Raw genomic sequence first — 17,630 nt, forward strand, 5'->3', positions numbered from 1 at the left:
GATTTATATTGATGTAAATATTTGTTTTTGGAGCTAGAAATTGGCGGTGTGTTATCGAAATCACTTCTTATTTAAAAAGTTTTTTTTTGCTTATGTGTTACGTGTCGTCTTCTGATCTTTCTAAAACCTAACATGTCTTGATAGAGAAAATCTGTCACATGTTAGATGATCGCATTACATGTAGTACCATGTAAGACGCGAATGTAATTTACATTTTACTATCGCTAGATTATTCGTCTAATCTGCACCTCGCAACCACACCTTGCAGAAGTTCCAACAGTTTATTATTAAGTTCAGCGCACAGGGAAGGCTCCTTCCCTGAACCACACGCCAATTCTTGCCTCACATTTTTCGGCCACGCCATGCTATGACAGTAAAACTCTAATACTTTGTGTTATATAAGGTACGTACAAAGTAGTACAAAATACATACGGCGCCGTGCGTGGCACTCGCAAAGAGACACAGCTACAAGCAAGTTGGAGTCCTTGGGCACGCTGTACGCGCTGTCTTGTATGAGAACCCGTAGAACACACCACATACCGACGTAGCGAGTACAGATTAATTGTTGCATTGCATCGTCCTCTGCGTTTCGGCAGACTGCAGCCACACCGTACCCCCAAAACCTGTAAGAAAAGGTAGAACGAACGAACTGCGTCCACGAGGGCGACGGTCTGCTGGAACGATGTCACGTACTCCTCCTACATGCAAGCATCAGGATTTTCAGGAGTAGAACTGGAACGTCGACGCGTCTTGGACGATGCTCCGTAAGCCGCCGATGGTGGACACAATCATCAGCAGCACTCCGACGACGATGCAGCCCTGACAAAGACACACGCGGACGAAGCAAACGTGAGCAGGCAGAGGCCAGTCCCATGTCCCAGCTCTGAACTCTCCCAGTTTGGAAAAGAACGCGAGGAAGAAGAAGAACAGGCGTCGCTTAATTACCCAGTTGGCACACCACGACGCGCTGAACCTCGGCGGCTTCTTGATCTTCAGCCACAGAATGCAGGGGAGCTGCGAAGATAATCCAACAAGTTTCGTCACTGGTAATAAATCTAAAGAATTGTTTGGCCGTGTCAGTGTGGAAGGCTGCTGCAGCTTACGAAGTAGGAGGTCGGCGTGAACCCAAACCCTCCGAAGAAGCCGAGGAGGTCGCCGAAGAACGGGAAGGTCACCGCGATGAACAGCGTGAATGCTGCAAAGCAATGGCGCCGCGCGCCGTGGTTCACAGACATGAATGATGTCAAGTCCAGTTGGCAGAGCATGCGAAAATTGAAGGTTTTTTCAGTCTCTCTGTCAGTTTCAGTTCATACGTACCGACGTAAGCCGATCGGGCCACGAGACGGAGGAGTAGTCCTTGCGGCAGCCTGAATCTTGTCACCAGAATCGTCTCGATGCTTTCGAATATTGGCATCGCATACACCTGTCGGATGTTCATGTTGCAGATTCAGAGGCCATTTTTGTGTTTCGTCTTCAGTAGTTGAGTGACATGTAGTATGTACAGACCAACAAAGACAAACCTAGCTATCGAACACTTACCTGGTAGCTTCCGACGACATGGATGACGACCATCATGTTGGCGGCGGCGACGAGCCAGGGCGGGCGCTGCAGCGCGACGAGGACGTTGTCGCCGACGTCGCGGCCGAAGGCCCAGTACCCGAGGAGCGCGACGGGGAAGTAGCAGGCGGCGGTGACGAGGTACGCGGCGACGGTGCCCTTCCACATGGGCGCTCTGGACGGCTTGGTTGGCGTGGACGGGATGGTGGCCTGGATCTCCAGCACCACGCCGTGCCCCGCGTACGCGAACGCCACCTGCCCCAGCGCGCTGAACACCCGGAACGTCGAGTCCGCCGCCGTGCCGGCCTTGTACGCGTAGCTCACCCCGCGCACCGGCCCGCGCGCCACGCACGCCGCCCACGAGATGGTCGAGTAGCTGCACGCGACGCATATGCCATCGAGTTCGTCACTGAGATCCACGCATATGATGCACGTAGCTGCTGCTCGTAGCTCAGCACTACAGTACCAGAGTGACATGGCGGCGGCGGCGAAGGACACGGCGGTGATGGCGTCGAGGTTGGGAAGCTGGGAAAGCAGGAACTGGAAGGAGCCGAAGATGCAGATCCAGTAGGACTGGTGCAGCGGCGCGCAGCGAGGGCACACGGACTCGGCGAACTTCTGCAGGCACTTGCCGCCCGTGACCATGTACACCATGTCGCAGCCGAGCTGCACGATGAGCTGCTGCGGCACCACCACCCAGGGCCCCAGGCGCGGGCCCAGCGCATGCGCGCCGAGGTCGCGGAGCCGGTCGAACCGCACGCCCGGAACGCACTCGTGCAGCTCGATCAGCAGCCGCAGCGTGTACAGCGTGATCCCCCACGACGCCAGCAGCGCCACCAGCCCGGGTCCCCTGATGATGAACCGGAGCAAGAAGAAAGAAGCACTGCTCGTGTCAGCGAGCCATTAATTTGCATGCCGTGACCGTGAGAGCAGGTCGTTGGTCAGGGTCAGTCGGTTAATTACCATCCTAGGTGAGCCATGGCGTACGGCAGGCTGAGCACGCCGGCGCCGACCATCGCCGTGACGTTGTGGAACGTCACGTACCACCATTTGGCGCGGCGAGGGGTGGCCTCATCGCCGGTCGCGTCATCGACGACCTGGAGCACAAGAAATCAGCACCTGCTGGTGAATGATCGTCGTCTCAATCAAACCGGCCCATGCATGCATGGAATGGAAGTCAGTCGGCCGTGTCCAAGAACCTTGGGGAGAGCTGACGAAGGGGAGACCATGGTCAGTCAGATTGCTGCTCGCCTGCTCCACACACTAGCGCTGATACAGGACAGGAGGGCAACGCAATGTGGCATGGCAGTATGGCACCGTGGTATTTATAGCAGCAGCTCGCCAGCGAGCAATGGGCATCATGTGCCTTGCTCATTTTTTCTCGGAAAAGAGTCCTGGAATTTAGGTACCCGCACCGCAGACAAGAAAAAGCTTCTGTAGATCATTAGCGTTCTCGGTAAGAATGATGATTAGGTGCCGAGACAAAAGCAGAGGCCTGCGTTCATCCGCGGATTATCAAAGCTTATCGTGGCTGCAAAGATGTGTTTCGAATAAATCGCAGGGAATCTTTGTCGCGTCAATCCCGGTGCATAGTTAATCTATCCGCGATTAAAGCAGCGACGGATTTGATATGATCGTTTATTCGTTTCCGTTACCAGTAGGATTCTTCTTCGGACAGTGCAAGTACATGCCCGGACGGGGAGCTGAATGCCACGGCGACAATAGCTGTGCTCAGTGGCTATTCGAGAAAAAAAAAAGCTGTGCTCAATCAAATGCAAAGTGAAATCGTCGTACGTGGTTTAGGTGAAACACCAAAAGAGAATCCAGCTTCAAGTCATTAGGAAGTCCCGGAAATTGAATGAACTAAGTCCATTAGTTCGTGCTTTAAGACAACATAGGCATTAGAAATCTGTGTTTAAGTATCTACAGCTGATAAAATTTAGTTAGTCGTGTGCTTTTTTCATCTTCTAACATCATATGCATATAAATACTTTGAACTTGTAACGAGTCGTGATAAACTTACCAATCACTCTATAAGCTATTTTGTGTTCATATTCATAGTTTTTTTTGTCTATGTGGTGTGGTATCTCCATATGTCATCATTTTGCATTCAGATGGAACTTTAGCTTAATATATATATATCTAGCGGTATCTTATTAGTATGTTAAATATTAGTAAATTTTTATTTAAATTTGGTCAAACATAACATATTTTAACATAGCATTGCTAGGTCTCTTTACTTTTGTATAAGTCAGAATTTGGGTTTTTCGTCCAAAGTCCCAACGTGCGCAAGTAGAATTAACTTTGGTTGTGCAGGCTCATACTAGACTAGCCCTTTCCTTGCTACTCCCTCCATTATAAATTATAAAACGTTTTGCTACTTTTAATATCCATTTAGATATATAACATGTTTAGACATAGAAAAAACAGTGTATCTAGAAAAGACAAAACGTCTTATATTTTGAAAAGAAGGGAATACTACCAATTATTTACTTTTTTTAAACTAAAAAAGATAAATTTATCTTCAAAACCACTCCAAACCAGGACATGGAGATAATTTAAATGGTTTTGGGACTTCAAGGATTAAGATATTTCATATTTGGTTTTAGAGTTTAAGGTGAAAAATAAGAATGACTATAATTCAGAAGAGGTAGAATAATTTATTTACCGTTAGTCCGAGTTTGATGGGCCTCAGCCCAACTAAGAAATAGAGGGAGGGGACACGGGAAAGGACAACCAGAGCTAGGCTCAACCCAAAACAAATAGATTTCCTTTTTTTTTCTGACCTGAAACCTTTAAATGAAACGAGAATAGAGCTTTGTATGGACAGAAAATTCAGAAACTAAAATTAAGCATGCAGAAATAATAATTGCAACGGCAATGAATGCATGATGTGTGTGGCCTATGAAACGAGTACTGTCAACAAACTATGCTGCTCCGTGCTCCCCAAATAGATTAAAGGCAAATTGATTAAATTGCAAAACCTCAAATTTAGGGTGTTACTTCTCATGACTAGTGTTAGATACATCAGGGGTAAGATTATGAGAGCGTTGTTCATCAAGCTCACGAGTAGCAACATAAGTCAGCCTTCTGCCTCAAAGAGGATAGGATCCGCTCCAAGAAGGATCTCAGAAAGAGGCATTTGGTTTTAAAGTGTGACTAAAAAGCGTCGGAGAAGTTTCACCAAATTGTAAGTAACACACCAAAGATCAGCCCAAAAGAGCCTCTTAGTTAGCTTTGGTTGAACTGAATTTTTTTCTTTGTTATAAAACTATGTCTATATGTCATAGGCTTAGAGCTCCTTAGGGCGTCCCCAATGGCTGACAGCATGCTAGCTAGGAGGACTAGCTCGTCCAATCAGGAAGAGAGAGAATGAGAAAATTTGTAGCGCTAGCGACGAAAAAATCACCTAGCTCACATGTCTTTCGAAAATTTCTGAGTCTCTGACCTGCGTTCAAAGCTGGCTTGTTTTATTATTTTATTATTTTCGCTGACACAGTAGCCGGCGATTTAACTGAGGCCGCTGGAGACGCCCTTATAGACATCATATTCCACGGCACCATCTGCCAACCAACCTATTGTCGTACAATAGCATATTAAAGATTACAAGGTGCAGAAATAGCAAAAAAATTATTATGATGCATTGTTTCTAGTTCATATGATACTTTAGTTTTAGTTCATATGTGTTGAAAGAAATGTTTAATTGGAACTTATTTCTAAAAATAATAGATACTCTATCCATTCCAAATTATAAATCACTTTGACTTTTTTTGATACATCAAATTACTACGTATCTAGACATCTAGATAATTAACAAATTCGATGTATTAAAAAAAGTCAAAACATCATATAATTTAAAATTGTGATTCTGAGTGTTAGGATTTAACTTATATTACCGATATGTATCAAAAACAAGATAATACACCTGGTGAGGACTTGTGGTGACCGATTAAGTAGACACTAAATCTCCAACGCCAACATTGGTAGAACTTGAAAGTAATACTAGTCCTTAGTTAGAACACATAGCCAACGCAATCATTGGTTGTCAATCCATAGACTAAACTGTTGCGCTTAGTAGCACTATGCTATTTAGAATTGACTCTAATATTATAGCGATAGTTCAACATCGATGGCTCAACTAGCCGTGGGAAGAGCCGAACTGCGGAATGGGGAGGAAATGAGGGAGGAAGAGAGAGTAAGTGTTCAATTACCCATTCTAACCTCAAACGCTAATACTATATCACCTAAATAAAGGAAGAAGACAAATGATGGCAACTGGCAAATGTGATCGGTGTGCAAGGTTGCAGGCGGAGTAAAAAAAAAAACAATGGTACCAACACAGAGCGTGCCATCATTAGCCGTATTTTTGGACCAGGTAAAACGGGATTATGTTCAAACTTGTCTGTTCTTATTTGTGAAACGGAGACTGGACAAGTGGACGTTCCCACCAGGAGAATGACAATGACCCGGTAACAATAGCTAAATTTTCTATCAGACGACTTGGCATTTTCCATATCCAGGTTCTCACATAGGAGACAAAATGTGTTTTTCTTAATTATAATCACATTTGAGTGATTTTCACATTTTGATGCATGTTTCTTCGCATTAAAACGCAGAGGTAGTTTTTGCTTCTCAATTTCATCTCGTATGAATCATGTAATGACAGGTGCATATAGTTTATACAAAGCTCCTACTTCACTTTTTGGTGCTATGAGTTAATTTTTTTTTTGAATTGAACATGGTTCTAACTCAGTCCCAACCTCATCTCTTAGGAGTGCATGAGGAGCTCTCTACTTTTTTCTAGATTTTTTTTTCATCGTACTCCTTCTTGCATGTCTTTCTTTCGATCCTAACTCTTTCCCGTGCCGCGCCTCCCCCATCGTGCCACCATCGAGGCCAGGCCTGGCCCTCCCTGGTGAGCCCTTGGCCTATATCTCCTTCTTGGCAAGCCCCTCGTCGCTAGACAGGGACACGAGCAATGAGGGGAATAGGAGAGGATAAAAATAAGAGTAGATGAGTAATAAATAAGTCTAAAAATGTAGGGGCCTTAATTTGAAGTTAATTTTGTGGCTGAGTCTAATAATCTAAAAAATAGAAGAATCTCTCAAATCCCAACCAGGAGCCCTATATTAGAGGTCATTACTATAGTTGCTTTGAATCATGTGGGACACATAGTTTATACAAAGCTCCATTTCTAGATTCCACGTCGAAGTACCAAAATGCCACGCACCCCCACATTATACCGAGGTGTCTACCAAAAACATGGCATGCCAAAAACGTCAACGGCTGCCTCTGAGTGGCTCAAAATATGGCGGTTGGTTGTCGTGCTGTCAAGCCCAACCCTGTTCATCTCGGTTTCGCACCACTCACAATCATAGCTAGGATGGACTCCGATGCCTAAATATTTAGAAATTACCCAATATATGTATCTAATAAACAAATTAATATAGATATCTATATTTAAACCAATTCTAATATGAATTTTAAGTAAACATCTAAAATTCATTTTTTTTTTTAAAAAAAATGGTATTCAATTTTAGACCAATATTAAAAAAATATATGAAATACTCCTATCCGATAAGATCAGTATATGTGAAGAATAAAGTAGCAAGTGAAACTATATTTAAAAGTTGTACCTAGGACTAATAACTAATGGTAAATTATATTAATTATAATATCACATACGACTAAACTTTTTAAAGTCCATCTCTATGGATAATGACATAATATATAAAGGTTAAGTTTAATCAATTTTAATATGGTTATAATTATGTTAAGTTTAAATAGTTTAAAGTATTTATTTACATATTGAAGATTGATTTATACATTTACTATATTGATGAAAATATTTATCTATACTAAATTATTTATTTAAATCTTTGTTTTCATTTGATATACTTCAGAAAATAGAAATATTTATTAATAAAAATGTTGCTTCTATGCATCATCTTTATCTACATGTGTTATATACTATAACTATATAATATAACTTAAAATTCCTACATATATAATTATTTGTTTTATTAATATCATCAATAACACAAACATATTGTTCTTTACAATCAGGTAGGGATCTGAATGTGAATCCAAATTAAAATTATATTTTTTACTTACAGTCAAAAACATTTTTATCCACATTTAGTTTTGAACTAAAATACAATATTTTAATTTCTACATGTATAATATTTTTTATTAACATAATCAATAAAACAAACATATTTGTTCTTTACAATCCGTTAGGTATCTGAATGTGAATCCAAATTAATTTATTTATTTACATTCAAAAATTTTTGTATCACATTTAATTTCGAATTAAAATTTAATCTCTCTATTCTAAATTACAAACCGTTTGAACTTTTCTAAATATATAATATTTGTTACACAGTTAAATATACACTATATTTAAACATATAGTAAAAGTAATGTATACAGAAAAAAACCAAAATATCTATAATTGAGTTAATCTCAAATTCATCTTGACACAAGTCCATTAATCCGTGTCTCCATCCGACTGGCAGTCGTTGCCGCGCGCCACACGTCACGTGACGCTCGCGCAGGAGCGGGCCCCGCGGCCTCCTCAGCGACACGCCCCGCCGGGCCGCCGTCCTGTGTGTCGTGACGCCCCGTCCACAGGTCCAGATCCATCCCGCCCCGCACCCGCCCCGCCAGTTCTTTACCCGCACCCGACGCACGAAGGGACGTCACGTGGCCAGCGAGCCACGCGGGGCCACGGGTCGGTAACTCGGGCAGCTTGGCGGCCCGTGCGAGAATCATCATCATTTTTCCTTTTTTCCTTCGCAACCCCCCCGCGCCGCCCCCTCGGTCCAACTCCTCCAACGCCTCCAGGCTGTCGTCTCGCTGCGTGGGGCCCGGCGGCCGGAGGCGCCCGACGAGCTTATCGCCACCGGAGCGGCACCGGGCCCACCATCACAGCGGGAGGCAGGCAGGCGTGCGGGCCACCCTGACATGTGGAGCAGGCAGTCCGGTCCCCACACGTCGTGACGGCCTTGAATTCGTCGATGGCTCAGCCGCCCGTCCGTCTGCCAGGTGGGCCAGATGACCACATGCACCGCGCGGCCGCGCGGGATTAGGGCTGCCACGTTGGCGAGGACACGCGTCACCATATGATTGGGCAGCGGGACTCGGAGACGGCCCTTTTCTAGACCCCAGGCAGCGCCGTCTCTTCGCGCACCCCCAATTCGAACGCCGGAGCTCGACGAGGACGACAGCACGCAGAGGTACCCTTCGTGCTCCCCTTCTCCTGCGCCCCTCGGCTTCTCCTCCTCTCTTGATTTTGGGCCGCCGCTGCTTCGATCCCCTTTCTCCACTGACGCTCTGCTTGTTTTTGCGGTTGGATTTATGACCTAAACATCTCGTTTCCGCAAGGGGTTGGGGCGCGTCTAGTGGTGGTTGGGTCCTTTTAGATCGAGTAGGAGCGAGGACGGGATCCATGCCCGCTTGATCTGATGTTGTACGCGTACGGATCCGTCAAAAGCCTGTACTCCAGCCGAACCAGTTGATTCTGTGAAGTGCTTATTAAGCGGCGGGGTTTTACCGCTGGAAGTTCGTACTTAGGTACTCAGATCTGGTGGTTTTCAAGGTTAGAGGAAGTGTTGGAAGCTAATAGACATGCTTTTAGCTAGGTTTAGTTGTGGTTATTGTAGGCAAAATTCGCCCAGCAGATACTGTAGTAGCCTCTCCTTTTCAAATAATGTTAAATTTGCCGTGACTAGAACATGAATTTCCTTGTTTCATGCTGAGAGTTGTGCTGTTTCCTCTGAGAAATTCCCCCGTCTGAATATGACTAGCTGGAGATCTCGACTAGCTAGTAGCTATTCGTGCCACTGATCAATGAAGTGTTGTCCCATATATTGATGTATGTTAATCGTGCGATGAAGTTAGCTCACTGCTTCTCACAACCCTGCAGATCCGGCCTACTGCAAGTTTTGAAAACCGAACTGTAAGATGGCATCAGCAGAGCTTTCCCGTGAGGAAAATGTGTACATGGCCAAGCTCGCGGAGCAGGCAGAGAGGTACGAGGAGATGGTTGAGTTCATGGAGAAGGTAGCCAAGACTGTTGACTCTGAGGAGCTCACTGTGGAGGAGCGCAACCTCCTGTCTGTTGCATACAAGAATGTCATTGGAGCCCGCCGCGCCTCATGGCGCATCATCTCCTCCATTGAGCAGAAGGAGGAGGGCCGTGGCAATGAGGACCGTGTAACACTCATCAAGGACTACCGTGGCAAGATTGAGACTGAGCTCACCAAGATCTGCGATGGCATCCTCAAGCTGCTCGAGTCCCACCTTGTGCCCTCTTCAACTGCTCCCGAGTCCAAGGTCTTCTATCTCAAGATGAAGGGTGACTACTACAGGTAATATGATTATATGAATCCCAATAAGACTTCCATTTGCTTTGGGATTGTGTTTTCGTTTGACTGATTCAGTTGTCATGATTAGATACCTTGCTGAGTTCAAGACTGGAGCTGAGAGAAAGGACGCTGCTGAGAACACCATGGTGGCATACAAGGCTGCCCAGGTGAACATTTTTTTTAATTTATTAATCAGTGTGCAATTTTGTTTGTGATGAAACATTATGCTTGTAGTTTTTTTTTCACATCATTATTACAAGTTTGCTGAAAAGGGGTTTGTTGTGCATTCAGGACATTGCTTTGGCTGAGCTTGCTCCAACTCACCCTATTAGGCTTGGACTGGCACTTAACTTCTCAGTGTTCTACTATGAGATTCTCAACTCACCTGATCGCGCCTGCAGTCTTGCAAAGCAGGTTTGTTTTTCAGCATTTGCTGTTTTGTTAGTATATTATCTATGTGGATGTGCAGTGCTTGTGTGGGGAATTGCTGATCTGTTTTTGATGATATGCTGTACTTATGAAATGACTTAGACCATTGTTAATTGAGCAGTAAGGGGAAAATGGCATATAGGGAATTAGTGTATCACAATATGATCACTAAAGGACCATATTTGCTATGTTGCCTTTTTCTCCTTCGATGCATCTCTAGACTCGATGCTGCAACCCTTTACTTTGGTGAGAATTTTAAGTTATTTTTTCTGGTGTATGAACTATGAAGCCCTCCAGATATTAGATATTAAAAGTTTAAAACTGCATCAATGAAAAATACTACTCCCTGTATTTTTACATACATATATTAGTTTTGTCCTATGCCAAATATTTCTATCTTTGAGCACCATTTTTTTTAAAAAATATATATAGGCTAACAACAAAAGATTTATGTTTTTAGATTCACTATGAGAAATACTTTCATAGTATATGTGGTTCACATGTTGTGAAACTACCTTTTTTTCTGAAAATTGTTGGTCAAAGTTAGAAACACTTGAATTAAGGCAAACCTAATACATTGTGCAAAAAATTGAGGGAGTAATTGTTTTTCGATGTCACACCTGCAGTTATAAATGTGTTCTTTTTATACATGGATTGGTTGGTGCACAAGTTGTGATATGGACAGGAAACCTAACGTTTTGGTTCACTATTCTGTCATTGACTTATACAACAATGGAAATTTCTTGGAACCAAGTATTTTTGGGAGACAACACCTTTTAATTGCAGTCAACTGTTGTGCTGAGTGTGTGCACACTAGAGCATCCTATTGGGTGTACCTAACCTTTTGTTATTATGTCCTTTGGTTGGCTGCTACTTTGTATTAAGCTATTATCTGCAATGAATTTAAATATGTCCTTGAACAGTTATTCAAATCCTTTTAGATCAATGTCAAATTGACTTTAGGAAAATAAAATATTACAGTATATTCTGCACTTGTTGAAATTGTTTGTTCTAATAGTTTAGGTTTTAGGTCCTCAGTGGCTCACAAAAAGTTGGGCATTAAGCAATATTGGTATTCTCCATTTTTTTTTTTGGGTATATGTATTTGGTCAGTTTTGTTTCTGTGAGTAGACTTTGCGTAGTTTGTCATGCCATTAAATCGCAATGTGTTTGATCTTCTCAAATATTGTAGCTAGCTCATGCGCTTGAATGTTTTTTTTACCGTGTCTGGTCTGAAGTCTTCCACAACTGGAAAGAAGAATGGACATCGTAATTGTTTTTATAGTTCGTTTCTTTGTTGAGAGCTGAGACCATTGACATGTGAAAGACATCATGCTGATGTTCCCTCCTGGGCAATTTGCAGGCTTTTGACGAGGCCATCTCGGAACTGGACACCCTGAGCGAGGAGTCCTACAAGGACAGCACTTTGATCATGCAGCTCCTCCGTGATAACTTGACCCTATGGACTTCTGACATCTCGGTAAGATCCATGTCCCTAATACAAAGTTCTGTTCGCACTCTTGAATTGGATCTTCCTGAAATCAACCTTTTCCTGAACAATCGCATTTCCCTAATACTAACTTGACCCTATGGCTGCAGGAGGACCCTGCTGAAGAGATCAGGGAGGCACCCAAGCGTGACTCGAGCGAGGGGCAGTAAAGCCGGCTTTACGTGCCTAGAAACTAGTAGCTAGTGTTTGCTGCTGTCTAATGACACTATGCAATGTGATCTGGACCCTAGTTTCTTGGGTGCGACCCTTGTAGCCGTGTTATGATTATTGTCGGGAAAATTTGGGGGCTCCCCATATGAGATGCTGCCGGGCAAGGCCTCGGTGTCCCACCTTGTTTCAGGCGGGGGCACTGGAGCCAGGCCTGGTTGGGTTGGGAAGCCCTTTAAACTGTTGTCACTTGCATTTTACCTTTTCATCGCTGTTTATTGTGAGTGGTCCTAAATCAATGGCTGGTCTCTGTGGTCTTGCTTTTTTGTTCTCTTGATTCCTTACAGGGTCAGTGGGACATTCACATTTGTCTGTTCCATTCTCAATGATGAACGCGTTCTGTTTGGTGACTCTAGAATCCGTAAATCGCTGAAATCTAGATGATCTATCTAAACACTTGGATCAGGCTAAAATTCTAGATCTAGAAATCTGTACAGACGTACAATTCAGGATACTCTCTGTCTGAGTTGAATATTCTTTTTGTGAGTTGTGTAGTAGGACTAAAAAGAGATCAAATTGATATAGCGATTCCGTGATTCGTTTCATACACATTGAGTGCCTTTGAGCCTGAGCGAGTCATATGTCGCTATTCCATCTTTTTAAAAGGAAGTTCTCGACCTTTGAGAAGTCAATTAGACTTCAGTTTAACTAGGTCTTTGTATACAAAAATATCAAATTTATATATATCAAGTAAATATCATTAGAATTGTCATGTCATATATATTTTTATACGTAGAATTGGTTTTTTTTTTTGTGGGGGTGGGGTGTAGGTAGTATCCTAAATACCATTGTTTTCCATATACTTTATTATTAGTGTAATGAAATACTCACTCTATCCCAAAATAAGGACTAGTTTGACATGGCTCTGATTTTATTTTGGTACAGTTTTATGCCACATTTGTTAGGAGCCAAGAGAAACCACGTTATAGCGGCTCCGATTTCTCAGTACAAAAACTATTCTGGCTTCTCTCTAGTTTGAGCTGTTTCGGCACCCACCGTTCGGCACAGCGCAGCAGGAGCCGCTAGGAGGGACCGTTGAGGCTTGAGAGATCATCACGGGCCCCACTAGCTCGAATGAGTAACCACAAAGTAAAGCTGGAGATTGAGATCTGACAGTCAGGCTCTGTAACTCCAGGACACAGCACAAGAACGTTTACACAGCAGGTCAGCAGCACAGTACAACGCAGAAGTTACAGAGGCATGGCTGTTCTACGGTTTTGTGTACAGATGAAAATTAAACGCGGCACCAAGGTGTGTTGAACATCATCTATTCTGTTCAAAGTTACAATTTGCGCTGCATCTACACTTGTTTGAGTAAACAGAATCCCAGGTCTCATTGCGGCTGAGCAAGTGGCTGGACGGCAGTTCTGAAGAGAAGAATGTAGGCCTTGTCAACGGAGAAGTACAAGAAACCTCCCAATGAGTGAGTAACATAGGAACCAAAGCTTGTGCCGACAATGCAGTGCCATGCAGGCCCATATGTTGTATCGAAATCCTTCGAATCACAAAAAAGAAGGAAAGGAAAAATCAGTCATCAGATATCATGAACAGCGAGAACCGAAGAACACAATCATGAAAATAAAACCATTGATACTTCCAACCAAACACAACAGCAGGTCATCAAGCACGTCGCATAAGGCATACCCTGTGACTTGAGAGAGAAGAAAAGGACCACCGATTTAGCAGGGCCAAACAAAATCCAGGGAGCAGTGCATGCTAACATGAGAAACAGTTTTTTTTTAATTTTTTTTAAAAAAAAACCAACAAATTTTGTTTTCTTGAACATGCAAGAGAATTGTGTAAAACACAAAGGAATGCTCGTGGACAAAAAAAAACTGGCTATTCTAGTAACATATTCATAGCAAATTGCCAAATTTTAACATTAACCCACATGGTCACATGTACATCAAGCCTTTTTCTTTCTGTGGAAATCTAAAAAAGTTTTTCCAATGATGCCAGCATTCTAGTTTCTCTAGATAAGAAATATGGATAAATTCAAGAATACAAAATAGGGATCACAAGTGATACTTTACATGCATTAGCAGTTAAACGAGACCAAATACTCAAGTAGAAGGGGGGAAGGAACAAAAAGAACATAATTAGCAACAACTGAGGTTGTTTGCTCAATATTGTGACAGAACCAACCAAATCTTATCACCTTAGTTTCATGACGACCCATAACCAACTTACACCACAAAGGGTGCAGATAAGGAATAAGGAAGACACTCCAACACAGACAAGTAGAAGTAGTAGCTATGTGAAAATTAGGAGCACATCTAACTCAGTAATTCTAAGTGCCTCCATTATTGTTTAACAGGGAAAGTGAAAATGGTTTTTTTGTCTTGATTTTTTTGCAGCCCCATATTAATTATTTTTGAGTGATAAGTGGGTTGTGTTGTGCCTTCCACAGCGTGAGCGTTGCCTAACTGTTCATGTCCGCCACCTCACAGTTTTACACTGTTTCATCTTAGTGGGTCCCATAAATAATAAACAGTGGCATAGTTAACTAGCCTCAGGAAATTGGTGTGCAATGAACAAAATATTCCTTTTACAGTTTGGGCATTGACGCATCTACTTGCTTTGGTCCCCAATTTCCTGGCATCGTCACCGGTAGTTGCAGTCTGAGAAGTAGTGCCTGAAAACTCTGTTTGAAGCATCTTCGTAAGCCTAAGCTGTGGAAGGCCTAAGGGACTCTCCCTCCCTCATACAAAGATACAACTCATGCGTGCTCGACAAAAAAAGGTTGGTTAGACAATCAGACATGAGTTAGACAGAAAAGAAAATGAAAGAAACCTGCCAGAGTTAGAGAAGTGGATGATATTTTGCTGTGCAGGTGTACTTTGAGCACTACAGAAAACGAGGAACGATATGGTATCAACAAGACAACAACAAGCTGATGAAGGACCCAACAACAGTGATGCATAGAGCAAAAAGCTTAGTCAATCAATTGAAGATCATCTTGAAAGGGAAAGAGTCTGTGGAAGTGGACAGGCTAATGGGCAAGTTTACTGATGCTCTGAAGCAAGTCTGAAGATGGTGGTGGCTAATAGTTGGTGTTGAAGATTAGTTTCTTCTTGATGTTGTTTTTGATGGTTTTTGCGGGAGGATCATCGGCAAGTGCTGTGGAAATTTGCAGTTTGACTTATGTGGTCTTTTATATTTTTCGGTGGTTTGCTAAGTTTGTTGAGGACTTGAGGCAGGAGTCGAGTCAGTTTCAGGCAGTGCTGTGCTCAATGACCTGTGTTTAGAACTGTGTGGTAAACTGTTGTCCCCCAGTTATGTACTCTGTTAACCTTTCAATAAAAGCTGGCCCTTTGATGGTTTGTTATGATAAATAAATAAATAAAAATGGAAGAAGTTCTTGGGCAAACTTTGTTTGGCATCACCATTTTGATCAGATCAATGAAGCCATAACGTGCACAGTTGCATGTTGTCTTGCCAACTTAGTTGACAAGAAAACATGGAGTAACTCTCAGTGATAACAGATACAAAGACATCACTTACCAGTCAGAAACTGAGCAGTTTCCATCTGAAGGTGATCTAGCTGTGTGACTCCATGATCATATGACTTACTACGAAATAACATATTGCTCTGTCAGCCAACCATCACCGATCCTCACATTTACTGGTTTTCTTCCAATAATTCTCCTATACCCCTCCCCGGCTGCCCCCTTGCCTTCTCTATTTCCTTGTCGCACAAAAACATCAGCCCTTCATTGGTGGACCACTCTCCCAGTTCGTAAAGCATTCTTAATTTGAAATAAGATTGCAACAAGAAACTGCTACAGACGACCTATAGTAGCAAAAGCATTAACTACTCTTGCACATCCTCTGAGCACTATATATATCTCATAAATAGAGCTATTTGTCAGGTGCATAGTGGACCATCTCTCATAAAATGAAAGTCTTGAACCACATGATCTGGCATCGTCTCTGCCTCCCGTTTGATTTGAGGCCAGCCAAAGCAGCACGTGCATCAAATTTTGAGAGCTAAACATTTTTTTCTACTTGAATCCTACGCTCTAGATCTTATTCTGGATCGAATTAGCCACAAACCTGTGTATGCATTTGTCCTTGATTTGTGGTGACATAGATGAAACGAACATGCTTTGATTTTTTTATTTTGACATAATAACAGTTGAGAAATTTGTTTAGCTGAGCATAAACAAATCCACAAATAAAATACCACTGGTTCAAATAAAACAAGAAGAAAAAAACTTTCTGTCCAGTGTCCGCGGTTTACCTTCTTGAGCGCGAGCGCGAGGCGCTTGCTCTCGAGCCGCGGCATGGCGGCGACGGCCTCGACGGCGATCCGGACGGCGCGCCGCTGCAGCGGCAGCGGCATGTCCGCCGCACGCACGCACACCGCCACCTTCCTCCCCTCCGCCGCCTTCACTTCACCCCTGGCCTTCACCGCCGCCGACGCCTTGGCCTCCTCCTTGACTCCCTTACCCTCGCCGCCGACGTGCGGGCGCGGCGACGCCTTCAGCTCCGGCTCCACGCCCGCCTTCGCCTTCGCCTTGGTCTCCACCACCTCCGGCTCCGGCTCCGGCTCCGGCTCGGGCTGCGGCGGGTCGGCGAGCTTGGCGCGGCGCACGAGCGCGCTCAGGTAGCGGCTGCGGCGGTCGAGCTCTTCGGAGGCCGGGTCCATGCGCCCCGGCGCGCGTGCTCCAGACTCCAGCGGAGAAGCAGCTGGCCTGCGCTGCGGGCGGATCCTCCCACGGCGGCACTCAGCAGCGGCAGTGGCAATGGGGCATGGCGACCCCGCGTGCGAGGAGAGGAGTAGGAGGGAGATGGCGAGGTGATCTGCAGGGAGACAGGGAGTGGTGGTCGGCTGGGTTTTTCGTTTTCCTTGGGGTTTGGCCGCCTTCGCTCGCCTTGGGGTGCGACGCGAGGTTTGGTTGCTGCTCCACGAATTCGTGGGAGCAGCTTTTGAGACGAGGCGTGTGAGTTTCCTTTTCCTCCTTCCCCAGACGAACCTATGGTTTTTGCTGTTTGGAGCCGCTTCCTTGTTTGGGTACGAATGACACCATGCACCTTTGAGCACGACGCTGATGTCTTTCATTCATATACGTACAGTCTGATCGACAGGAGGAGGGGTGAGTGAGATTGTTGTAGCCTGTGGCTTGGTCACCTTGGCAGTGGCCACTGGCCAGGCGGCGTCGGCATGACACGGGATGGCTAGAGAATTTGCAAATTTGCAAGGGCCAGCGTCACATGGTCCCGCCGCACCTGACTTGACTATCCGTTGGATTCGGCCTGGGCGTTTGACAAACTGTCGGGCGGGCGAGGCCACCACCACCAGCAGTTCACCGACTGCTGCGTCGCGTCTGTCGGCGTCGCCGCGTCGCTACCCAACGGCCCCGCCACCACGACGCAGGCGAGGCGAGGCAGCGGGTCGCGCTCACGAGACGGGCCATCCGCGATGGGCCAAACTGTGCAGAGCTTCCAGCGAGACTGGCCAGGCCGGATGCTCTCCTCGGTCGAGTGCACGACGGGGCACGAGCCGGCATGTTTGGTTCCTCGCCCAAACCTTGCCTATCCTTGGATGTTTGGTT

At 44.6% G+C, this 17,630-nt stretch overlaps 3 protein-coding genes across 4 annotated transcripts; 1 reads left to right on the top strand and 2 right to left on the bottom strand.

Annotated features, from left to right (window-relative positions):
- On the bottom strand, positions 263–2,872 carry LOC110436227 (lysine histidine transporter-like 6). 2 transcript variants are annotated; one of them, XM_021462703.1, is made up of 8 exons: positions 2,757–2,872; positions 2,521–2,654; positions 2,024–2,407; positions 1,540–1,933; positions 1,318–1,423; positions 1,104–1,195; positions 946–1,014; positions 263–819 (listed from the first exon to the last, which is right to left on the bottom strand). In XM_021462703.1, exons 1-8 carry the CDS (start codon positions 2,784–2,786, stop codon positions 721–723), a joined length of 1,308 nt encoding a protein of 435 aa, XP_021318378.1. In that variant the 5' UTR covers positions 2,787–2,872; the 3' UTR covers positions 263–720. The 2 variants fall into 2 exon arrangements, with proteins under 2 accessions (XP_021318378.1, XP_021318379.1); XM_021462704.1 differs by having other exon boundaries at positions 2,521–2,676; positions 2,757–2,862.
- Positions 8,642–12,338, top strand: LOC8073442 (14-3-3-like protein GF14-6). The gene is made up of 6 exons (XM_002446581.2): positions 8,642–8,795; positions 9,485–9,929; positions 10,015–10,093; positions 10,218–10,340; positions 11,719–11,835; positions 11,955–12,338. The coding sequence occupies exons 2-6, from the start codon at positions 9,523–9,525 to the stop codon at positions 12,012–12,014; spliced, it is 786 nt and encodes a 261-aa protein (XP_002446626.1). The 5' UTR covers positions 8,642–8,795; positions 9,485–9,522; the 3' UTR covers positions 12,015–12,338.
- On the bottom strand, positions 13,139–17,216 carry LOC8073443 (DNA translocase FtsK 1). The gene is made up of 2 exons (XM_002447927.2): positions 16,316–17,216; positions 13,139–13,567 (listed from the first exon to the last, which is right to left on the bottom strand). The coding sequence occupies exons 1-2, from the start codon at positions 17,135–17,137 to the stop codon at positions 13,406–13,408; spliced, it is 984 nt and encodes a 327-aa protein (XP_002447972.2). The 5' UTR covers positions 17,138–17,216; the 3' UTR covers positions 13,139–13,405.

Source organism: Sorghum bicolor, chromosome 6 (assembly GCF_000003195.3).
Source record: "Sorghum bicolor cultivar BTx623 chromosome 6, Sorghum_bicolor_NCBIv3, whole genome shotgun sequence".
NCBI classification, from domain to species: Eukaryota; Viridiplantae; Streptophyta; class Magnoliopsida; order Poales; family Poaceae; genus Sorghum; species Sorghum bicolor.